This window comes from Hylobates moloch, unplaced genomic scaffold (assembly GCF_009828535.3).
Source record: "Hylobates moloch isolate HMO894 unplaced genomic scaffold, HMol_V3 SCAFFOLD_151, whole genome shotgun sequence".
NCBI lineage: Eukaryota > Metazoa > Chordata > Mammalia > Primates > Hylobatidae > Hylobates > Hylobates moloch.
In genome coordinates this window covers 30,176-54,521 of record NW_026652426.1, presented here as the reverse complement: position 1 = coordinate 54,521, position 24,346 = coordinate 30,176, and the positions used below count along the sequence as shown (strand labels likewise).

The window sequence follows — 24,346 nt, the reverse complement described above, 5'->3', positions numbered from 1 at the left end:
GCCCAGGCTGGTCTCAAATTCCTGGCCTCAAGCAGTCTTTCCACCTTGACCTCCCAAAGTGCTGTGATTACAGATGTGGCCACTGTGCCCAGCCCAGTAGTTCTATATAACCATTTTAAAGATGAGGAAACCGAGACACAGAGAGATTCAGTGATTTGTTTAAGGTTTTACAAGTAATAAATGACTGTTCTGAGATTTGAATGCAGCAGTCTCTCTCCAGATTTTATTCTCTTAATCACTAGACTTTGCTGCCTCTCTATAATAGAACACAACATGTGAGGTAGCACCAAGGTCCTCCAAAATGCTCAGAGATGGTCAAGGAAGCATGGACCCTGCATGAGACAGTTAGGCAGGGAAGGGTTTAAATCACGGTTGCTGTGTGGCCTTGGGAACATATCTTAACCACTCTGAACCTTACATTTCCTATTTTCCAAGTAGGAAAAATCAGTTCTTCCCTCTTATAGTAGTTTGAAGGAATACAGAAGGTAAATCACATGTGGAAGATAATAACAAACATATCTTGAGGGGTGATTACATACCAGATAGCTCAGTACTTTATAGAGATCAGGTTGTTTAAGCCTGCCAGGCGAGTCAATGATTCCAGCAAATCATTGAACCTGAGGGTGGTCGTGGGCACCCCCAGACTACAGTGCTGTACTAGACTATGCAGGATTCAATTCTGCCTCTGCTACCATTGAGCCTCTGGGCAAGTGACTGCTGCTCTCTCAGCCTTATCCCTCATGACTGTCACCTGGGCATCCTGCACATGAGGTGCCAGGCCCTGCCCTGGTGCTCAGCAAGTGTGACTGTGGTTGTAATCACTCAGCACATGCTTCCTCTGGTCACCGTTTCCTCATCCGGACAGTGGCACTCATAATGTTTCCTCATTCCCAGAACCCTGCTGCTTTCTAGCTATGTGACCTTGGACAGGTCACTTGACCCTTCTCAGCCTCAGTTTCCTCTGTTGAAAATGGGGAGCATATGCTCCACAAAGGGTCACTGTGAGTAATCATTGAGATGTGCAAAGGACCTCGCATGCTGCCTGGCCACAGTTGGCGCTCAGTAAGTGAATCCCAGCATTGAATGAACGACCACTATGTGCCCAGCATTGTTCTAAGTGCTTCCCAGGTGTTACATGATTTACGTCTTTCATCTGCTCTATGAAGCATCCCTTTTATTATCCCCATTTTCCAGATGAGGAGACTGAGTCCCAGAAGAAAAGTCACTTACCTACAGCCATGCAGTTATTAATAAAGTGAGGGAGATGGGACTTGAACCCAAACAAGTCAGTCCGACTCAAGAGCCTGAGATTTACACAAGATGCACAGAGATATCTGAAGGGGGCATTTGGTGGTGGTAGTCGGAGGGAGGCCCACAGGGCAAAACTCAAAAAGTGGACCACACAGCTCCTTCTCCTTGGATCAGAGATTTGGGAGAGGGGCAGCAGCAGGCAGGATGGGGGCAAGACTCTACGAGGGACTGACCCCACAAGCAATGGAAAGCTGAGCAGTTCTGCTCTGAGTCTCCTGGCCATAGTGCAGGCAGGGGGCTGGCCAAGACAGGCAGGGGTGCTGACCTGCATCCGGACCCCGGGGATAGCCTCGGATTCGGTCATTGAACTCCTGGCACCTGTCGTTGGTGTCAGCATCTCGGACCCGCGCACAGAGGTCCGAGACCAGGATGAGTGCCCGCCGGCAGAGGTCATCCTCATAGTCTCCTGACATGGTGGCCGTCGGGTCCTGTGCGTGGGAGGGATGGGGCAAGGGTGCAGATGGGAAACAGAATGGGAGTGCAGGGTGGGCAGGTGCGGAGATAAGGGTGGAATGAGACACCGAGCAAAGGAAGGATGGGCAAAGGGGACAGAGATTAGGGGCAGATGGATTAGGGATGGAGATTTGAGGAAGAAGGATAAGGTGACAGGTATTAGAGAGGGATGGACAAAGAAAAGGAATTAGGAATGGACAGACAAGAGGGCAGAAATTATGGACGGAGATAGTAACAGGGACTGGGTAAGTCAAGGGGACAGAGATGGGCATGAGTGGAGTAGAGGACAGAGAACAGGGACAAATGAACAAGGAGGAAGAGACGGAGAAGGGCAGGGAAGGGGCTAAGAATGAGGATGCACAAATAAAGGGATGGACAAATGAGGAAACAAAGATTAGGGCTGCACAGAGGAAGGAATGGGAGTTAAGGATGAGCAGACAAGGTGCCAGCCATTCATCATTCATTCATTCAACAAACATCCATCCAGCACCAAGTACACCCTACGTGCTGTGCTGGTTGCTGCGAATCCAGCAGAGAACAAGGTCCTGGAGTTCCCTGACCTCCTGGTGTCACAATCCAATGAGAGGAGACACAGAGTAAACAAGCAAACAAAAACACATACACAAACCAGTCACTCTCAGACTGTCTGTGAGAAGCGCTCCACAGGACACAGCTGGAGGATGTGTCACAAAGGAACTCAGAGGGGGGCGGTCAGGGAGGGCTCTTCCAAACCTTAAGGGTGACATGGAGCCAGCCACAGGCGGTGGGCAGTGGCGCCAGGGTGGGAAAAGCATTTTAAAGAAAAGCATTTGAGACGGCAGGAGCAGGATGACAAGGGCTTAGGGTAGGAAAGCAGTTGGAGGGTCCAGGGATCAAGGAGGCCAGACTGGGGTAGACACGGGGAGGGCCAGGAGACAAGGATGGATGCGGGTAGAGAGATAGGAGGTGGATAGGTATGGTGGGAGCTGGGGGTGAAGAGATGGAGATGCAGAGATGGGGACCAAGTTGAGGGAGGGAGAGATACAGGGAGGGGAGACAGAGATAATGTGAAGGGCAGACTGAGACTCCGAAGAGATGGAGAGGTGAACAGGCAGGCAGAAGGAAAGTCAAGGATTGAGACTTGGGATGGACAGTGACAAGGAATGAACCGAGGTGTAATTAATTCACGGGGGCTTGAGAGACGAGAGGACGAGAGACGGTGAAGAGGGGCAGGCAGGAGTGTGGGCAGAAATATCTTTGAAAGAGAAACGGTCGAATGGGAGGATGAATGGGTGGGCAAGGACAGTAGATGATGGCTAGAGATCGCAGATAGACAAAAGGAGAGAGGAGGGCTGGGCAGACAGACATGGGTTCATAAGGGAAGGTTCAATGAGCACATAAATGAGAGGAGGCTAGGAAGGAGAGGTGGATGTGGGGAGAGGGGGAATTAGTGACACATGGCTCGGAGCCAGGCATCAAGATGGGTTGAAGGGGATGCAGGGGAATTAGGAACAGACAGACCAGGGCTCACAGATGGACAGGTGTCGTGGGGGTGCTGCAGAAGGCCAGGACTCCAAGACAGGCATGGTCACACTCACCTGCGCTTATCTCTGCCGTGTCCTGGGTGGCAGCCGAGGCGGCGGCGGGCGGCAGCCCATGGGGGTTCTAGGGCGGACAAGGGGCTGTGGACCCGTTCCCACGCGCCGGGTAATGAGAGGGGATGTCTGATCTAGGGGCTGAGGCCGGGAGAAAAAGCTCAGCTTAACAGTCGCATCTTGCCCTACTCGAGCCAGCTGCCTGACCCCAGGCGACCCACTGGGAGCCCGGCCACCCCCTCCCACCTCCGGGCCCCCAGCTCCCGTTAAGGGCTTAGAGACTACAATTCCCGGCAGGTCTCGCGCTCGCGCTGCTGCGGCTTCATAGACCCGGCGCTGGAGGGTCTGCTGGGAGTTGAAGTCCTTAATGCCTCTCCGGGCTGCAGAGAGGATGGGATTTTTTTTTTTAAGGTTTGGGGGGGGTTAAGATGCTGGGGTCCCAAGACGCTGCAGGGGAGGGGAACGATGTCCAGGACTTCGAAAAGCCACGGAGCCCTAAGTCCTTAGGGGCCACGGAATGGGGAAACGATCCCCCCGCGCTGGGGATCGGTGGGCGAGGGGTGGGGTACACCCAGGTGTTTCGGGACCCTCTTCCAGGGCCACGTGCCCCTCCCCCGGGGTGGTCAGAGAGCGCTGCCGCGCTCCCACTCCCCGGTCCGAGATCCACGCGCTTCTGCATCTACCCTACCCCCATGCGCCGGGGCCGACCCCCGGGATTTGGCTGGGGCTGGGGCTGTGGCAGGAGGAGGGGGAGGAGCGGACTCACCCGGAGCCGCCGCTGCCGCCGCCGCCGCCGCAGCCCCGCGCGCCCGCCGCGGTGCTGGCTCGGCTCCTCCCCTCGCCACTGTCGCAGGTCCGCGGCTCCTCCCCCTGCACCCCCTCCTTCCCCCACTCCGAACCCGCGGCAAGAAAGCCGAAATCACTTGGCCTCAGCAAAGAAGCAGGGAGATTGCCCGGGACCAAGGCAGCAAAGACCCAGTGGGTTTCCACACTGGGGAGCCAGAGATCTAGGATCGTGACGTGCTGCTTCTCCAGGGTCCGGGGGCCCAGTTCTCCGCCCCGCTATCTCACAGAGGTAGAAGTCCGGGGACCCCAGGCCCCACTTCCCAGGAACCCAGGACTTCAGGCCCTCCAACCTGAGCCACTCTGAAGGCCGGTGGTAGGAGCGGAAGCTGAGACTCAAAGGTACAGTGCCACAGCCAGGATAGAGGTACTAGCAGGACCTGGGTTTGAATCCCACCTGGGCCAACTCCTGCCTGTGTGCGCCTCTTGCTCTGAGGCCCCATTTCCTCATCAGCAAAATACACACCATAAACTTATTTCCTAAGGGATCCACAGTTTGAAAAACCAGTCAGTGTAGACAAAACATTGGTACCAACTAGGTACTTAATGAATATTTCTCAAAAGCAATGAGTAACAGTTTCTGGTATATTAATAGCAGTTAATGGCAATTGTCACTTCCTATAAGTGGTGAAGTGCTAAGTGCTTTGAAAGCGTTTTCTCATTTAATTTTCACTTGGGTGCAATTATGACATTCCCATTTCACAGAGGAGAGAACTGAGGCCCATGGAGGTTAAATCCCTTGGGTAAGGTCTAGATCAGGGGCGTCCAATCTTTCGGCTTCCCTGGGCTGCATTGTTGTCTTGGGCTACACACAAAATACACTAACAGTAACAATAGCTGATGAAAAAAAAAAAATCACACAAAAAATCTCATAATGTTTTAAGAAAGTTTAAAAATTTGTGTTGTGCCGCATTCAAAGCTGTCCTGGGCTGCATGCGGGCCTTAGGCCATGGGTTGGACAAGCCTGATCTAGATCTACATAGCCTGGAGAGGTGGCTCGGAGGCCCCCTCAGTGCTCTCAATCAGTGACATCCAAATAAATACAACCTCTAAGTAAAAATCAAAGGCTGGGCTGACACCTGTAAATCCCAACACTTTGGGAGGCCAAAGTGGGAGGATCGTTTGAAGCCAGGAGTTTGAGACTATCCTGGACAACATAGTGAGACTCCATCTCTACAAAACAAAAAAAACAAAAAACCAAAACAAAACCAAACTAGTGGGTTTGGTGGCACGTGCCTGTAGTCCCACCTACGCAGGAGGCTGAGGTGGGAGGATTGCTGGAGCCCAGGTTTTTTTTTTTTTTTTGAGACAGAGTCTCGCTCTGTCGCCCAGGCTGGAGTGCAGTGGCGCGATCTCGGCTCGCTGAAAGCTCTGCCTCCTGTGTTCACTCCATTCTCCTGCCTCAGCCTCCTGAGTAGCTGGGACTACAGGCGCCTGCCACCGCGCCTGGCTAATTTTTTTTTTATTTTTAGTAGAGACGGGGTTTCGCCGTGGTCTCGATCTCCCGACCTTGTGATCCACTAGCCTCGGCCTCCCAAAGTGCTAGGATTACAGACGTGAGCCACTGCGTCCGGCCTAGCCCAGGATTTTGAGGCTGCAGTGAGCTATGATTGCACCATTGTACTCCATCCAGCCTGGAGAACAAAGCAAGACCCCAACTCACGAATAAATAGCCAGGTGCAGTGGCTCATGACTGTAATCCTAGCACTTTGGGAGGCCAAGTGGGCGGATCACGTGAGCTCAGGAGTTCAAGACCAGCTTGGGCAACATGGCAAAACCCTGTCTCTATAAAAAATACAAAAATTAGCTGGGTGTGGTGACGCATGCCTGTAGTCCTAGCTACTTGGGGGGCTGAGGCAGGAGGATCACTTGAACACGGAAGGTGAAGGTTGCAGTCAGTGAGCCAAGATTGTGCCACTGGGCTCCAGCCTGGGCGACAGAGTGAGACCCTGTCTCAAAAATAAATATAAATATGAATAAATAAATAAATATTTAGAGCAAGAAATAAAAATGTCAAAATAAATAAGTAAATAAAAGTAAAAATTGCTTGCTGCTTCTGCAAATACAACTTTGAGCAAGCATCCTGGGCCCTCCCTCTAATTAGATTACACCCTACCCCTATTGCTGCCTATGTGTACATTTTGCAGCCATTATCCTACCACAGAACCCCCAGAAATGCCTCCCAGGTTTGCCTAGAGTCTCTTCCTTGCGGCTTCTTGCATCCCCCCAGATGGATGTGCGTTTACACCCAGGGAAGCATGTGCGGGTGTAAACCTACAGACCACGAGTGCAGGTCCCGATGCCGACTCCCACAGCCCGACCCTTGAACCCTGCTGGGCCTGCCCAGGGTCTACAGGTTGCCCTGTTCCACAGGGAGAGACACGCAGTGATGCACACACTCAAGAGATGGGCACACAGATGGGCTTGCCAGGCTGCCATGACACGTTTCCAAAGAGACGCTCGGATTCCGAGGCTGCCCAGGCATTGAGAGGCAGCCGTAGTGCACTGGTTTTCTGTGTGACTTTGGGGGCAGAGCACTGGGATTCAAATCCCAGCTCTGCTCCCCTCTCTATGCAACCTCAGAGGGGTTACTTATATTCTCCATGCCTCAGTTTCCCTCTCTGTAAGTGCAGATAATAATACTTTTAAAAAATCATACTCTGGCTGGGTGTGGTGGCTCATGCCTGTAATCCCAGCCCTTTGGGAGGCCGAGGCTGGCACATCACCTGAGGTCGGGAGTTTGAGACCAGCCTGACCAACATGGAGAAACCCCGTCTCTACTAAAAATACAAAAATTAGCCAGACGTGGTGGCACATGCCTGTAATCTCAGCTAGTTAGGAGGCTGAAGCAGGAGAATCATTTGAACCCAGGAGGCAGAGGTTGCAGTGAACCAAGATCATGCCATTGCACTCCAGCCTGGGCAACAAGAGTGAAACTCTGTCTCAAAAAAAAAAAAAAAGAAGAAAGAAAGAAAGAAAAAAATCATATTCTATCTCATTGGGTTATTTTGAAGGTTAAATTAAATTCATGGAAGGTGCTTAGGAAAAATGGCTAGTGTTTAGTGTTGTCATAAATAAAAATTAAATGCATTTGCTCATTTAAACTTTAGCTGGACTTGACAAGTGAGGAAATTGAGGCTCAGCAAGGGAAGTACTCTGCCCAAGATCACACGTCTGGAAAGTGTGAGTGGAGATGAAAAACTGTATGGGTCTGGACCAGGTGCAGTGGCTCACACCTGTAATCCCAGCACTTTGGGAGGCCGAAGGCGAGAGGATCCTTTGAGCTCAGGAGTCGAGACTTGCCTGGACAACATAGTGAGACCTCATCTTTACCAAAAATACAAAATTAAGCCGGGCATGGTGGCACACACCTGTAGTCCCACCTGCTTGGGGGGAGGCTGAGGTGGGAGGATTGCTTGAGCCCCAGAAGTCGAGGCTGTGGGGAAATGGAGGCTGCCCAGAGTCCCATCCTTGTGCCTTCTTGCATCCCCCCAGATGGATGTGCATTTACATCCAGGCTGGAGTACAGTGAGCCATGATTGTGCCACTGCACTCCAGCCTGGATGTCAGAGTGAGACCTTGTCTCAAAAAACAAAAAGAAAACACAAAAAACGGAGTGGATCTGAATCCAGAGCCCTTGCCTTTAGCCACCATGCTGTTTGCATCTAGGACCCATTTGAGGACTTGCATGCTACTGCTGCTAGGAGTATAGAACAATATGAAGGGCACCAGACAGGGAGCCAGGAGACAGAGATAGAATCTTTCATATTCATTCAACTCAATTCATGCAGTCATTTGAGAAATACTTTCTGAGCACCTAATGTGTGCCAGGCATTTTTTTGTTTGTTTGTTTGTTTGTTTGTTTTTTGAGACGGAGTCTCGCTCTGTCGCCCAGGCTGGAGTGCAATGGCGCGATCTCGGCTCACTGCAAGCTCCGCTTCCCGGATTCACGCCATTCTCCTGCCTCAGCCTCTCCGAGTAGCTGGGACTACAGTCGCCCGCCACCACGCCCAGCTAATTTTTTTGTATTTTTAGTAGAGACGGGGTTTCACCATGGTCTCAATCTCCTGACTTCGTGATCCACCCGCCTCGGCCTCCCAAAGTGCTGGGATCACAAGCGTGAGCCACTGCGCCCGGCTGCCAGGCATTTTTTTTAGGCAGCAGGGATTCATCTGGGAAGAAAACAGACTAAAATTCCAGGGTTGGAAGAGCTCATGGTCTAGTGGAAGAGACAGAAAATAATCAAATAACTACACATACTAGGATCCTCATACTAGGATCAATGCTAGGAAGGAACATCCATTGTGCTATGTGTTTGAGAGAGGTCAGGGAAGTTCCTGAGCAAGTGACTTTTCAGTTGAGCTCAGAAGGATGAGTAGGCATAAGCCAGGTGGTGAAGATGAGAGAAGAGAGGAGAAATGCTCCAGGGAGAAGGGACAGCTCACGTAAGACCTGGGGGCAGGGGGGAGTTTGGCACCTTGAGGACTGTCAAGCACACAAGCTCCGTAGGAGTGGCACTTTGTTTTGTTCATAGCTGTGTCCCAGCTGCCTGGCACAGTACCTGGCACATGGTAGGCACTCAATACATATTGGTTGGTTGAATAAATGAATGAACATGTGAATGGATAAGTGGAGGAATGTATGAATCTATGATATATTGATGGATGGGTGCATGACTGGATAGATGCTGGAAGGATAGATGAAGGGATGGACGGATAGGTGGATGAGTGAATGGGTGGATGGATAAGATGGATGTTGGAGGAATAGATGAAGGAATGGACAGATGAAAGAGTGGATGGTTGGGTGCATACATGGATGATTGGATGGATAGATGAAGAGTTAGAGTGGGGATGGATAGATGGATACTGCAGAAATAGATGAAGGGATGGATGAGTGAATGGCTGAATGGATAGAGGATAGATAGATTGGTGGATAGATGGATGGATGTTGGAGGAATAGATGAAGGGATGGATGAGTGGATGGTTGGATGGGATGGATGGAAGCTGCAGAAATAGATGAAGGGATGAATGAGTAAGTGGTTGAATGGATAGAAGATGGATGGATTGGTGGATGGATGGACGGATGTTGGAGAAATAGATGAAGGAATGGATAGATGAGTGGATGACAGGATGGATGGATGGATGGATGCTGCAGGAATAAATAAAGGGATGGATGAGTGGAGGGTTGGGTGGATGGATAGATGATTGGATGGGTAGATGGAGAATTAGATAAAGGATGGATGGATTTTGGAGAAATAGATGAAGGGAGGGATGAGTGGATGGCTAGGTGGAGGGATGGATGATTGAATGGATGATTGGATAGATGAAGAGTTAGAGGATGGATGGGTGGATGTTGGAGAAATAGATGAAGGGATGGATGGATGGATGACTGATTGAATGAGTTTTCACAAATACCTACAGATTCACACACAAATGTGCCTGGAAGTAGGTGCAGATACACTCAGAGGCATGCACACATGTGTGTAAACACAGACTCACTTGTTCTGGTGCTCCCCCTGGAGAGAGCAAACACTGAGAACGGGGAGGTGGGGAGACACACCCTTTGGCCAGGGCTATGGCCATCCCTGCCACCACTGCAGCGCTGACAGTATTTCTGGAATTGGAGGAAAATGCTGATTCAGGGATGTGTGTTTTAGACTGGGCATCAGGCCAGGAAGTGGGACAGGGATGGCCCAGAGAGATGGATTGAGTGGCAGAGGGAAGTCGGTCAGGGTAAGGCAGTGAGACAGGCAAGGAGATAGAGAGGTGGAGACACAGAGAAGCAGAGAGATGGGGAAATAGGCAAAGTGATGGAGGCAGAGACAGAGACATAGAGAGAAAGGGAAGGAAAGAGAGATGGAGACACAGAAACAGAAATGGGGAAATAGAATGGTGGAGACAGAGACAGATGTACAGAGAGAAAGACAGGGAGAGAAAGATGGAATACAGAGACATACAGAAATCTATAGAGATGCAGACAGTGAGAGACAGAGATATAGGAATACAGAAACATGTGATACAGGAATTCAAATTCAGACACACACTGTAGTCCCAGCACTTTGGGAGGCTGAGGCGGGCAGATAGCTTAGAGCTCAAGGGTTCAAGATCAACCTGGACAACATGGTGAAATTTCAGCTTTACCAAAAAAATACAAAAATTAGCCAGGCGTGGTGTGTGCACCTGTAGTCCCGCCTACTTGGAAGGCTGAGGCAGGAAGATCGCTTGAGCCTAGAAGGTTGACGCTGCAGTGAGCTATGACTGTACCACTGCACTCCAGCCTGGGCCCTTGTCTCAAAAAAACCCCCCACAAAACCCAAACCCCCACAAAAATCAAATGCAGACACACAGAGAGATGAGGTAGGGTTCCAGAGACAGGTAGAGAGAAGGGAAGAAAGATAAAAACACACAGAGCAATGGAGGCACAGACAGATGGAGACATAGAGTCCCAAATCCCAGAGGGAAGAAGAGAGACACAGAGGAGCACAGAGAGATGCAGAGGAGGCGAGACAAAGACATCCAGCCAAAGCTAGATGCAGAGTCAGAGGACTGGAAAGGAAATTACCTCCTTTTGGGTGCCTCCTTGGTGCCTGGCTCCAATTTGGGGGTGCTGCTGTACCTTGCCTCATTTAAGCACCAACAGCCCTTGAAGGTAGCATTGAGGAAGGCAAGAGATAAGGAAGATGAGGCTCAGAGAGGGGAAGACATTTGCCTGACATTGCACAGCCTGGGAGCAGCATTTGATGCTGGTCTGTTTGATGCCAGAGCCCATGTTCTCTTCTTCAACTTACATTGGCTCAGGAAGACCAAGAGGGACAGGGCAGATGGGGTTAGGGGGCTACTGAATGTGGGTCACAGAAATAGAGGGAAATAATCATGTATTCATTCAACTCACATGTCCTGAACTTCCAGAAGCCTGGCCCCTGTGGGGTGATGCCGGAGAGCCAGAGATGAGTCAGGAAACAAATTTCTGAGCAAGACAGATGGGGCGGGGGGCAGTGTTCAGAGGTCTGGAGAAGGAGCAGATAAAAAAACAGGCAGAGGGAGGAGACAGAAAACACAACTGGTAGGATGAGTCAGAGAGGACTTCCTGGAGGAGAGGGCACTTGAGCTTCTTATTAAAAGATGAGGGCATTTGGGGATATGGGGAAAGGTCGGAAGAGCATTCCAGGCAGAAGACACAGCGTATGGAAAGAGTGGAGACAGAAATAAGGTGGGATGGTGTGGGAGTGATTATTTATTTATTTATTTATTTATTTATTTATTTATTTATTTGTTTGTTTTTTTGTGTCAGAGTCTCGCTCTGTTGCCCAGGCTAGAGTGCAGTTGTGCGATCTCAGCTCACTGCAAGCTCCGCCTCCCGGGTTCACGCCATTCTCCTGCCTCAGCCTCCCAAGTAGCTGGGACTACAGGCACCCGCCAACACACCTGGCTAATTTTTTGTATTTTCAGTAGAGACGGGGTTTCACCGTGTTAGCCAGAATGGTCTCGATCTCCTGACCTCATGATCCGCCCATCTTGGCCTCCCAAAGTGCTGGGATTACAGGTGTGAGCCACCGCGCCTGGCTGCGGGAGGGATTATTTATATAAAATAATTAATAAAGGGTAGCTGGAGAATGTTTGAAGGGGTGAGGTTGGGAGAGGGAGGTGAGGCTAGATCATGCAGCTCTTTCAGTCCAGGTGAGGGGCTGAAAGTTTGTCCAAGGCACTGGAGAGCCCTGGGAGGGCCGTGAGCAGGGCAGGGGCAGGTCAGTTCTGGGCACAGAAGGACCCCTCTGGAGCCCCACTTGTGAGGACAGGAATGAGGGCAAGAGAATGGAGGATGGAGCGGCCAGGAGGCTGGGCCAGGCGTGGTGGCTCACACCTGTAATCCCAGCACTTTGGAAGACTGAGGTGGGAGGATCGCTTGAGCCCCAGAGTTTGAGACCAGCTTGGGCAACATGGTGAGACTCCATCTTAAAAAAAAAAAATAGCTAGGCGTAGTGGTGTGGGCCTGTGGTCCCCATTACTCGGGAGACTGAGGTGGGAGGATTGCTTGAGCCTGGGAGGTCAAGGCTGTTATCATACTGCTGCACTCCAGCCTGGGGGACACAGTGAGACCCTGTCTCAAAAACAAACAAACAAAAAAGGAGGCTGGGGCAAGGGTCCCAGCGGGAGAGGACAAGATCTGAGTGGCTGCTAGAGCTATGGGAGTAGAGAGGAGAGGAAGGAGCAGAGAGAGGTGAGAGGCAAAAGGAATAGAACTTGGAGACAGATAGGCCGTGAGGGTCAGGTGTGCCTGTGGTCAAGGCAATCAAAAATGTCATCCATCCTGCTGAGATAAAATTGTTAGCTGGAAATGGAAGACAGCTTGATGGGAGAGAAACAGATGTGAAGATGCCAGGAGGGGGTCAGGGCCCCCAGAACTGAGTAAGACTATTTCAATCTGGACTGTTTTAATTGCTAATAACGGAAACGCAAATCAAATTGACCTAAGCATAAAAGGAACTTTATGGTGGATGAGGGCTTCAGGCATTGCTGGATCCAGGTGTTCCAATCATCTCCAGGAATCCAACTGTCTGTATCTTTGGGCTGTGCTTCCTTTGTGTTGTCTTTGCTCTCAGGCAAGTTATCTCCCTGCATGGTGATGTGGTAGCCCCCGGAGCTCCAACCCTGGCTCTGACCAGCCCCAAAACCACAGGGGAAAAAGCCTGTTTTCTAACAGGTCCAGCAAAAGTCCAAAGGTTGACTTTGTAGCCTAGATTGATTCTTAAGCTTGCCACTGAACAAATCACTGAGGAAATCAAGGTGCCACTACCTAGGACGGATACTTAGTAAGCAGGAACAACGGACAGTCCAGAGACCATCTGGATGTGGAGAGAGAGGAAGAGAAAGAGACACAAGTAACAGAGACAAAGACTGCAAGGACAGACAAAATAAATAAGCGAAGGTCCAGCTTCCACAATTCCTGCTGAGAGCTCTGCAGACCCAGAGAAAGGGATGCTGAACAGGCACCTACATGGCTAGAACCCTTCTCTCTAGCATGAGAGGCCCCAGGAGACCCCAGACCCAGAAGTCCAGGCCCCCATCCTCTCCTCCCTCAGACCCAGGAGTCCAGACCCCAGGCCCTCCTCCATCAGACCCAGGAGTCCAGGCCCCCAGCCCTGCCTCCCTCAGACCCAGGAGTCCAGGCCCCCAGCCCCTCCTCCCTCAGGCCCAGGAGTCCAGGCCCCCAGCCCCCCCCCCCTCAGACCCAGGAGTCCAGGCCCCCAGCCCCTCCTCCCTCACACCCAGGTGTCCAGAACTCTAGTCCCTCCTCCCTCAGACACAGGAGTCCAGGTCCCCAGTCCCCTCCTCCCTCAGCCCCAGGAGTCCAGGCCCCAGACCCTCCACCCTCAGACCCAGGTGTCCAGGCCCCAGGCTCTCCTCCCCCAGGCCCAGGTGTCCAGGCCCCAGACCCTCCTCCCTCAGACCCAGGTGTCCAGGTCCCAGGCCCTCCTCCCTCAGATCCAGGAGTCCAGGCCCCCGCCCCTCCCCCTCCCTCTGGAGGCACCATGGCAACCAGGCCCCCTGCCCACCATCCCCTCCCCCCCTAGAGAACCCAGTTTCTGTTGGAATCTCGCTTGTTTCTAACCAGTTCCTGGCTGGGGCAGGGATGAGCAGAGGGCAAGTGGGAACAGAAAGGGGATGACAGAGGGGAGGGGGGGCTCAAGGGGGCAATGGAGGCAGCTAGGAGAGGATAGAGATGGGGCAAGGAGACTGGTGAGAGGTGGGAAAATAGAGAGAGGGTGACGGGGTTAGGGAGAGGCAGAAAACAATGAAGACAAGGAGGGACGGGGGCCTGGGGAGATGCTGGGGAAACTGATGGAGACTGAAGAGATGGAGCCCAGGAGAGAAGGAGGGAGGAGGAGGGCAGAGAAATCAAGCAAAAGAGTGGTGGAGACGTGGGGACAGAAGGGAGGAGGCAGGGGGGCAGAGAGATGGGGAGAGAATGAGGAAGGGAGGTGGAGAGAGAGGGGGGGGGAAAGGGACTCTAGGAGACACAGAGAGATAGGAGGGAAAACAGGGAAATGGGAAAGAAGGGATTGGGGCACACAGGGAGTTCCTGAGGTCAGGGGAACCCAGATCTCCGCGTGGTCTCAGCCTTCCAGTTCCTCTGTAATTCTACCCCGGGGCTTCAAAGAGGAGGTAGAGGAGGCAGGGGTGGGGAGAAGGAGCTGGGGCGGGTGGCCCAGTCAGAGCCTCTCTTGCCACCTTCCTGAGACATCCCTCACCCACCTTCCCAGGATGCAGCCAGAGGTGGAGCCCGTGTGCTCCCCTGCCATGGGCAGCCCCACCATGCACAGGAAGGCAGGTACTGAGCTGTGTCTTTGGGGAAGGGATGGACTTCCTCCATCCAGGCAGTGTGTAGTAGCCCTGGCTCACAGTGTGGCCTTAAGCGAGTCACTGGCACTCCAAAGTGAAAGCCATCCCTAACATTCCTGGATTCACCAGATTCCTGGAGAGCGGCCCCCTTGGACCTCAAACTACATTTCCCACAAGCCTCTGCAGTTCCTTGGCCAATGCCCTGGATTCAGAACTACATTTCCCATGAGCCTCTGGGGCCTAAGCAACGCTTCTGAGGCCATTCTTCTCCTAGGTAACCTCACTGTCTTGTCTCCCATCCTGAGCTCAGCATCTTTCCCCAAAGCTGCTCTCCTCCTTCCTGGTTTCCATTTTCAAATGGCTCCACCGCCAACCCAGTCACTGGTGCCATCCTTCCACCTCCCACAATTCCCTCCCACAGCCCATCAGACCCCATCTTCCTGCCCTCTGACTCTCCCTTCCCCATTCCTTCCTCTCTGTCCCCGCAGCCCTGTCCCAGGTCTCATCCTCTTCCATGTAGACCCTCTCCTCACCTCCTCCCTGGTCCCCAGTTTCTCTCCTCCTGCCTGTCCCTCCATGGCTCTAGAGAGGTCTCTCTGACTTCCAGCAGTGACCCTGGCTGTCCCTTGCTCATAACACTTCCTAGCTTCCTGTCACCTCTAGGACAGAGTCCCAAAGCTCCAGCCTGGCTTTTGAGGCCCTGTGTCGTCTGACCCCTGCTGACAACTTCAGGCTCCTAGCCCAGCACTTCCTGCTAGCACTCTGCGCTGTAGCACAGCTCATGCAGTTACACTCATTCAACATTTATGGAGTAGTATCTCAATGAGGATGCATGTAACTGCAGGTAATAGAAAACCAAACTCAGGACTGGGTGTCGTGGCTCACGCCTATAATCCCAGCACTTTGGAGGCCGAGGTGAGTGGATCACCTGAGGTCAGGAGTTCGAGGCCAGCCTGCCCAACATGGTGAAACCCCATCTCTAAAAATGCAAAAATTAGCCGGGTGTGGTGCCGGGTGCCTGTAATCCCAGGTACTAGGGAGGCTGAGGCAGGAGAATCGCTTGAACCCAGGAGGCAGAGGCTGCAGCGAGCCAAGATTGCGCCACTACACTCCAGCCTGGGTGATGGAGGGAGACTCTGTCTCAAAAAAACAAAACAAACAAACAAACAAACAAAAACACCCAAAAACAAAACTCACTGCAGCCTTGAGCTCCTGGCTCAAGTGATCCTCCCACCTCAGCCTTCGAGGCAGAACAAATGCCCTGAAGGCAAAACAGACGTTGTTTCTCTGCCTTTAGGTCTCTTTTAGTGCTTTTGAAGGCATCTTTCTTTTGGAGACCCCACGATGCACTATCTCTAGCCTAGACTGAGGCACCCACGTGACATGTAATTTATATGTAGCTCCAGAAAAGTCAAGTGGAGTTGAGTCGACCAGTTGGCTAGTTTTGTTGATCAACGTTTGTTCATTTCGATTTTGCTGTTTTCTTTGCAGCGTTGTGGAACCAATAACATTTTTTAGTTGATCAGGTTGCAAACTTCAGCATAAGCCATTAGAAAGCCCCTGGGCCCCAAGCATTTTGCCTGTAGTGCCTAATGGATGAAACAGCCTGGCTTGTTCTCATGCTGGGAGAGGAGACGTGAAACACGCCATCTCACAGATCATTCATAGCCTCCAATGGCAATAAGCGCTCTTTAGTCTTGGGGCTCAAGGGAATTCTGGGAAGTTCTTGCAGGTGACTCTCTTCTCTTTTGCTCAAAAACCTTGTCCCATGCTAGGCCCTTCGTGTGAAACATCCTTCTCTCTGTCACCTCTTTATTTGGTAAACGCCTTCTTATTCTTTAGGTCTCACTGTGGACAACACCTCCTCTAGGGAGCCTTCCCTGATTGCCCCTAGACTGGGAGACTGGGCTTTCCCTCCACCTTGTAACACTCTCATTGAAACACACATTGCCCTTTATCTGCGAGTTCTGAAAGGGCAGAGGTGTGTCTCATTCATCTCTTGGTCCCCAGCATCCTCCAAGGCACGCAGGGGCCCTCTGAGATGCCTGTTAAAAAAATTTAACCAGCTACTTGGGAGGCTGAGACAGGAAGATCCCTTAAGCCCAGGAGTTCCTGGCTGCAGTGAGCTATGATTGCACCATGGCCCTCCAGCCTGGGCAACAGAGCGAGACTCTGTCACCAAAGGGGGGGGGGAAGCTTGAAATTGTTGCATTTACTCAATTTTTCAATAAGTACTTATTTTTAAGTTTATGCTTTTGTTAATTTAATTACACATATACATTTAAATGAATATATTAAAATCACTGTTGTAACTAGAAATAGTTATTTCTAATGTCATATTTCATGAGAAACTATTGTATTCACATTTTTTCACATGCATCTTTGATGCTGCTAGAGTTACTTTTTGATTCATTTAACACTTTTACAAGGCTATTTTTTAAAATTAATTTATTGTTTTGAGACAGGGACTCACTTTGTAGCCTAGGCTGGCGTGAACTGACACCATCATAGCTCACTGCAGCCTCAAAATCCTGGGATCAAGTGATCCCCCTGCCTCAGCCTCCCAAAGTGCTGGGATTATAGGTGTGAACCACCATGCCCGGCCTCTAATTATTTTTGAATATCATCTCATATCTAGTACATATTTAAATTTCCCTAATTATCTCAAAATTGTATTTTTTTATACCTGGCTTGTTTAAATTAGGGCCCAAACAAAGTGCACACATTTCAGGCTTTATTCAATAAATACTAAGGACAACTATAAGCCTGGCACTTTGCTAGATGCTGGGGACAAAAAGACAAGTCCCTGCCCTCACATTGCTCGGAAGACTTAGGGAAGACAGAGTGTAATTAGGGAATCACAGAAATAAAGGTAAAATTGCAACTACTGTGAGTACAAACATACTGTGCTATGAGGAATGGCATCAGTGGACCCTCAGGGAGACTTGATTAGTCAAATGAGGGGGAAGAGAGATCCACGCAGAGTTACAGCATTAGCCAAGATCCTGCAGCAGGAGGGGTCAGAGAGAGTCCAAGTCGCAGAAAAACAGCGTTTCTGGACTGCAGCAGGTGAAAAGGACGATTGTGCTTGATCAGGTTTAAGACATTAGCAGGGTCTGATCATGTGTGGTCTTATGGTCACTGGAAGAACTTTGGATTTTATTCATCCCAAAGACGATGAAAAGTCCTGGGAGGGTTTTAAGGAAGGGGGACATAGGGTCAGACCTAGAATTCAAAATTCTACCTTGCTGGGGTAACTGGAGAGGGAGAGGAATTAGGAGATTAGATGAGAGTGAGGTGAGAGGAAGCCACCTGGGGAGATTGAGAACACGCTCACTGGATCCAGATGCTTACATTTTTATCCTTAGTCTATCATTTTGTGCTGTGTGACTTTGGGCAAGTCACTTAACCTCTCTGTGCTTCTGTTTCATCATGTGTTAAACAACACTACCTCAGAAGATTGTTGTGAGGATGCAATGGAAAGTATTTTATTCTATTCTGTTTTATTTTATTTTGGCACTAGATTCTTGCTTTGTCACCCAGGATGCAGTGCAGTGGCATGATCCCGGCCCACTGCAACCTCTGCCTCCTGGGTTCAAGCAATTCTCCTGCCTCGGCCTCCGGAGTAGCTGAGACTACAGGTGCGTGCTACCATGCCCGCCTACTTTTTTGTATTTTTAGTAGAGACGGGATCTCACCATGCTGGCCAGGCTGGTCTCGAACTCCTGAGCTCAGTCAATCTGCACACTTTGGCCTCCCAAAGTGCTGGGATTACAGGCATGAGCTATCGTGCCTGGCCACAATGGAAAGTGTTTTTAAAAGTGTTTGGCATATAAAAGGGACAGTAAGCACGTAGTTATATTGTTAAGTGGACAGACTTGAGGAGGGGATGGCTGCGTTTGAGGGATGGAGGGAGGCCGGTATGGCTGGAAGAAAATAATGAGGGTAGGTATTTCTGGAAGGGGATCCTGTGAAAATGTAGATTTGAATCCAGTAGGTCTGGGGGTGGGCCCTGGAGTAAGTGTCTACCGCATGTGTGTGTGTGAGTGTGCAAGAGAGCCCGTTGTGAAACATATGCCAGCATACCACTGACTATAGTTAAATTAAGTTGAATGTGTTGACTTATTGTAATGAGAGAGACAGCACACACACACACACACACACACACACACACACACACGGGTTGTCTCAGTAGAAGGCTGTTAGCAAGGACTTGTTGCAAGAGCTGGGCTGTGTCAGGTGACTTTGGGGAGGGATCATGGGAGTGGGGCTTTGCTCTGGATGGGAGGCTGATGGAAAGCACAGGCAAGCCGGTGACTGGGACTCTTCATCTTATCGGGAACCAGGAGGGGTAGATGGAGCTAATGCTGGGCTTAATGAAAAAGCAGCCGTCAGCTCTGAGCCGGGAGGGGGGGATTTTGGTTAGTTTTGTGGTTTGGACAATGTTCATGTTTTGTTGTGTTGAGACATGATTCAGGAGTGGTCTTGTTTTTGCCTCAGTCCGTCACAGTCACAGAGTGGCCTTCCTTGATGTTGGTGTTATGGGAAATGTTTTATGTTCGGCAGGAGAGCACCGGGGCCTGGCTGTCAGGGTCTGCTTTACTCTCTTTCAGCAGCTATAACAAAGACACCCCAAAACACAACATCATAAAGAAGACAGAAGTGTATTTCTTTTCTTTTCTCCCTTGCTCCCTTCCTCTCTTTCTCCTTCTTCCCTCCCTCCCTCTCTCTCTTTTCTCTCTCTCTCTCTGTTTTCGAGATGGAGTCTCACTCTGTCGCCCAGGCTGGAGTGCAGTGGCGCGATCTCAACTCACTGCAACTTCTGCCTCCTGGGTTCAAGTGATTCTTCTGCCTCAGCCTACTGAGTAGCTAGGACCACAGGCACACACCAACACACCCAGCTAATTTTTGTATTTTTAGTAGAGATGGGGGTTTCACCATATTGGCCAGGTTGGTCTCGAACTCCTGACCTCGTGGCCTGCCAGCTTCAGCCTCCCAAAGTGCTGGGATTACAGGTGTGAGCCACCGCACCTGGCTCGCTCGCTCACTCCCTCCCTTCCTTCCTTCCTTCCTTCCTTCCTTCCTTCCTTCCTTCCTTCCTTCTCTCTTTCTGTCTCTCTTTCTCTCTTTCTCTGTCACCCAGGCTGAAGTGCATTGGTACAATCACTGCAACCTCTAACTCCTGGCCTCAAGCAATTCTCCCACCGTAGCCTCCTCAGTAGCTGAGACTACAGGCACACAACATCATGCCCAGATAATTTAAAAAAATTTTTTTTTTTTTTTTTGTGTAGAGATCGGGTGTTGCTATGTTATCTGCCTCAGCTGGTCAAGAACCAGAAGTGTATTTCTCTCTTGTGTAATGAAAAGCGGGGTTGGTGGGACATCTTGGCTTGGTGAGAAGATTTAGAGCTAAGAGTTCCTCCCATATTGTTGCTTGCCATATCCGAACATGGTGGAAGCTGGGCTATTGCTAATCCACATTCCAGTCCAAGAGAAAGGGCAAAGAGTCCAAGAAAAGCAGTAATCTTTTAAGCGAATGACTCCAGAGTTACACCTCTCACTCCAGCTAACACTTCATTGGTGACAGCTTGGTCACACGGCCACACTTAGCTGCAAGGGAGTCTGGGAACTGTTGTCTCCAGCTGGGAAGCCATGTGCTGGGTAAAACTCTAGGACTGTAGGGGAAGGGGAAAATGGAATACATGGAACAACCAGCACTTGGCCATAAGAGACAGACCAGTTAGCTGATTGTGGGGTGGTCAAAAAGGATACATATTTGAGAACTGTTATCAGTCAAGTTCCAATCAGGAGACTGATTCTGAGAGTGTTGGAAAAACTGAAAACTGGGCCGGGCACGGTGGCTCACGCCTGTAATCCCAGCACTTTGGGAGGACGAGGCAAGAGGATCACAAGGTCAGGGGATTGAGATCATCCTGGCTAACACAGTGAAACTCCGTCTCTACTAAAAATACAAAAATTACCTGGGTGTGGTGGTGGGCGCCTATAGTCCCAGCTACTCGGGAGGCTGAGGCAGGAGAATGGTGTGAACCCAGGAGGCGGAGCTTGCAGTGAGCCAAGATGGCGCCACTGCACTCCAACCTGGGCGACAGAACGAGACTCCGTCTCAAAACAAAACAAAACGAAACGAAACAAAACAAAAACTGAAAACTGGATTCAAGTGTTGTTACTGAAGTGATGCTGCCACAGTGAACAAGTAAGTCTGGCGTGACTAGAAGAGGAAGCAAAAAGGAGGAAGTTCCTCCTGCTTCCTCCTGCCTTGCAGGCTCCCACTGGCGCCCCTGTTAGGCAGAGCCTAATAGGAACCCAGCTGGTGAAGGAGAAATGGGCTTAGTAGAGTCTCAACCCAGGCATCACAGAGCCAGTGTCGTGGGGTGGAGTTTGGAGCTAACAGACAGTAACTCAATATCTGGCGTACAAGCTATTCTGGGTGTGGCATGGGCAAGCAACTGGTGATGGCCATTTAAGCAGAATCATGGCTGAGGAGGGCTCAGGGCAGCTGACACTGGGTTCTGTGTCCTCAGGAGCCCTCCTTACGGACCTGGAGACCCCAGAGGAGATGCAGGCTCGGAGCCTGGGCAGGCCCATCAAATCCTCGTGAGTTGTCCCTGGCCCACATGACCTCTATCCTCCGCTTCCCCAAATGTGATGGCAGCGAACCCTGACCTCAGAGGTCCCTGCCTGTTCGCTCTCTCCCTAGAAAGCAGTACCTGCGGCAGGTCATTGCAGACTACAAGGCACTGGACCGAGAACTCCCGTGCATCCGGAAGTTCCCCACCCCACCAGCTGACCAGCCCCTCTGCCTCTGCATGGAGACCTTGGTAAGTGGACCTGGGCCCTTATTTTCTGTACAGTTTTGGTGGGGTGGTGGGAAGGGCACAGGCTGAGAAGCAGTGTGGCCAGAGTTTAAATTCAGGCTCTTGGCTTACAAGCTGTGGGCTTGGCACCAGGGCAGTTTGCTGAAAACTGATTGTGAATTTGTCAAAGGGTCAGTCATGAAATCTACTGCTCATGTCAGAGGAGAGACCAACGGGCAAAGAAAGGGGAGGCTGAGGGGGGCAGGGAGGGAGGACAAAAGGAGTCCTACTAATCCACTTCTGTAAAGTTTACAAATATAACAAAAATTCAAGAAAAAGCCCATGTGTGTCGGGTGCGGTGGCTCATGCCTGTAATCCCATCACTTTGGGAGGCCGAGGTGGGTGGATCACCTGAGGTCAGGAGTTTGAGACTAGCCTGGCTAACATGGTGAAACCCCGTCTCTATTAAAAATACAAACATTAGGCAGGCGTGGTGGCAGGCGGCTGTAATCCCAGCTACTGGGGAGGCTGAGGCAGGAGAATCGCTTGAACCTGGGAGGTGGAGGTTGCAGTGAGCCGAGATCGTGCCACTGCACTCCAGCCTGGGTGACAGAGTGAGACTCTGTTGAAAAAAAAAGGGAAGGGAAGGGAAGAGAAGGGGAGGGGAGGGGAGGGGAGGGAAGAAGGAAAGAAAGAGCTCATGTTTTTGACAGATTCAGCAAACTGGTCATCCCTGCCTTCAATCAGAAGAGGTATATATTAGGGTCCCAGGCACTCAATAATTGAGAAGATCTGATGTCAATGGGTGCTTACTGTGTGCCAGGCACAGGCCTCCAAGGTACACTCTCAGCTAATCCGTGTGACTCTCCACCCTGCATACAGGGATTGCTGTCCTCGTTTTAGGGATCAGTCTCCACCCCATCACTCCACTTCTTTGTGGCTTTGAGCAAGGGACTCTCCAGCCTCCCCTCTCACCCCAGTCAAGGAATGCCTTTCTGGAAGTGACATCATTTTTCAGTGAAATCATGAAAATTTTCATTTCATTTTAGTTCCTCAGCTATTTTATGTGTTATGACAACTGTTATCACCCTTCACATGCTAATCACATGCTGCAAATGTGTTTAGTGATCAGTACGTTTCTGAATGTTAAATAGATTGACAAGACATCAAAACCCCTATGACCCTTATCTTTTGACTACTAAACATTCTTAAAATGCTAATACGAATATAAAAGGAAAGGTGTGTAACTTAAATCCTGGCAGATATCTTCAAGAGCTTTCAGTCGCATCCATTGCAAATTGCTGGGAAAGTTTTTGGTAGATTCGTAAAGTTGGCTAAGTTGGTGAATCATTCAGCCAACTGTTCATTGACTTTTGGGCAAATTGGCTTGGTAAGAATTGATTTTTTTGGAGAATGACCTAGAGTGACAGCAGATGCTTTCCCATCTGAGAGATAATCTGTCGTCTCCTTTGACAATAGCGACAGTACCCTGGGATTAAGAGCGATCCTTGCCCCTCAAATGCCACCTGGAACTCTGTGGCCGGTTCTGCAGGTGGGGTCTAGGGTGGTGACTTCTGAACCCAAAATGAACCAGGAGGTCACGGGCTGAGGTTCTCTCTCCGACACCCGCAGCCCGAGGAGGATTTTACCCACCTGGAGGTGCTGCAAGCGCTGGAGGCCCAGTTACCGGGGGCCATGGAGAGCGGGCGCGTGAGTAGCATCCGCTTTGAGAACATGAACGTCATCTGTGGGACTGCTGGCCGCCGGAACCGGTGAGTAAGCGGCGGGGGCGGGGCCTGGAGCGAGGGGGAGGGGCGGGGCCCGGGGCGACCGGGTAAGAGCGTGGTTGGTTTTAAAGCGCTGAGGGACGTGGCCAAGAGTGAAAGCACGAAGGGGCGGGGCCCGGAGCGACTAGATAAGAGCGTGGTTGGTGTAAGGGCGCTGAGGGGCGGGCCCCGGAGCCACTAGATAAGAGCGTGGTTGGTGTAAGGGCGTTGTGAGGCGAAGAGACAGTGGAGTGACAGCGTGGGGGGCGGGGCCAGGAGGGACTAGCTAAGAGCAAGATTGGCGCAGAGCCACTGAGGGGCGGGGCCAAGAGTGAGCGCGGTTGGAGGTAGGGTCCGGCGCGATCAGAGAGAAGGAGGGATCTGGAGTGAGCAGGGGCCCGCGTTTGAGTGACCCAGTAGTGACCGGGATAGGGGTCTGAGCCTGGAAAGGCAGCTGTGAAGGGGTGGAAGGGACTGAGCACATAGTAGGTGTGGCGCCAGGGGTGATAGGGTGGGGACAGGCCTGGAGTGCCTAGGGTAGAGCGGAGCCTGCAGTCGCCAGTGGAGGGTCAGGCCTTGGAGCGGTTTGAGATGGAGCCTCGACAGACAGGGATCAGGACGCAGAACCAGAGCGTAAGGAGCCTAGAGCGACCCAGGCGAGAGGGCAGGGCTGGAGGGGAGTTTAGGGGCGGAGCGACGGTCCGCTGGACCAGGGCCTGTAAACGACTCCGGGGACCAGGCAGGGACTCTTCGACGATCAAAGCCGGGGCTGAAACGACCTGCGAGTTCCTTTTCCGTCCCCACCCCCCGTTGCAGGTGGCTCATTGCGGCCACGGACTTCCAGACGCGCTCACGCTTGCTGCGCTCCGGGCTCAGTCCCCGCGGGCTTGCGCACCAGCTAGTGCGCCACGACGACCTCCTGCTGGGCGACTACCGCCTGCACCTGCGCCGCTCCCTGGTCCGGCGGCGCATGCTCGAGGCCCTGGGGGCGGAGCCTAACGACGAGGCCTGACGCCCGGGCCGGCCCCGACAGCGCTTGCGCACCGCCCCGCGGGCTGGGACCACCCACCCGGAGCCCCGGAGGATAGGGGGCGTTGCCTTCCCAGGAAGGAGGCGGGGCCGGCTCGAGGGGGTGGATACTGTGAGTTTAATTATAAAGAATGACCTGGTACAAAAGCCATTTCCCTCTGCAAAATCTTGGGGGGGAGTCAGGGGAAGGGAGGTGATGGGGGGTAGGAATGAAC

General features: G+C 51.5%; 2 protein-coding genes across 8 annotated transcripts in view; one reads left to right on the top strand and one right to left on the bottom strand.

Moving 5' to 3' along the window:
* LOC116464059 (synaptotagmin-3) overlaps positions 1 to 23,137 on the bottom strand; it is a 27,594-nt gene extending 4,457 nt beyond the window's left edge. The window contains exons 1-3 of one of the 6 annotated variants that reach the window (XM_058434966.1): positions 22,990 to 23,137; positions 3,342 to 3,479; positions 1,577 to 3,155 (exon numbers count right to left, since the gene is read on the bottom strand). In XM_058434966.1, coding sequence (XP_058290949.1) covers positions 1,577 to 2,228 — 652 coding nt within the window. In that variant the 5' untranslated portion in view covers positions 2,229 to 3,155; positions 3,342 to 3,479; positions 22,990 to 23,137. Of the gene's footprint in view, positions 1 to 1,576; positions 3,156 to 3,341; positions 3,729 to 4,104; positions 4,193 to 22,989 lie in introns of those variants that run through there. The other 5 variants (XM_032147339.2, XM_032147342.2, XM_032147344.2 and 2 more) reach the window with 5 other exon arrangements.
* On the top strand, positions 13,780 to 24,326 carry LOC116464058 (putative uncharacterized protein C19orf81). 2 transcript variants are annotated; one of them, XM_058434969.1, is made up of 6 exons: positions 13,780 to 13,822; positions 14,443 to 14,510; positions 21,064 to 21,136; positions 21,240 to 21,360; positions 22,969 to 23,108; positions 23,919 to 24,326. In XM_058434969.1, exons 1-6 carry the CDS (start codon positions 13,812 to 13,814, stop codon positions 24,112 to 24,114), a joined length of 609 nt encoding a protein of 202 aa, XP_058290952.1. In that variant the 5' UTR covers positions 13,780 to 13,811; the 3' UTR covers positions 24,115 to 24,326. The 2 variants fall into 2 exon arrangements, with proteins under 2 accessions (XP_058290952.1, XP_058290953.1); XM_058434970.1 differs by lacking the exons at positions 13,780 to 13,822; positions 14,443 to 14,510 and adding an exon at positions 20,515 to 20,735.
* Positions 24,327 to 24,346: the final 20 nt, after the last annotated feature.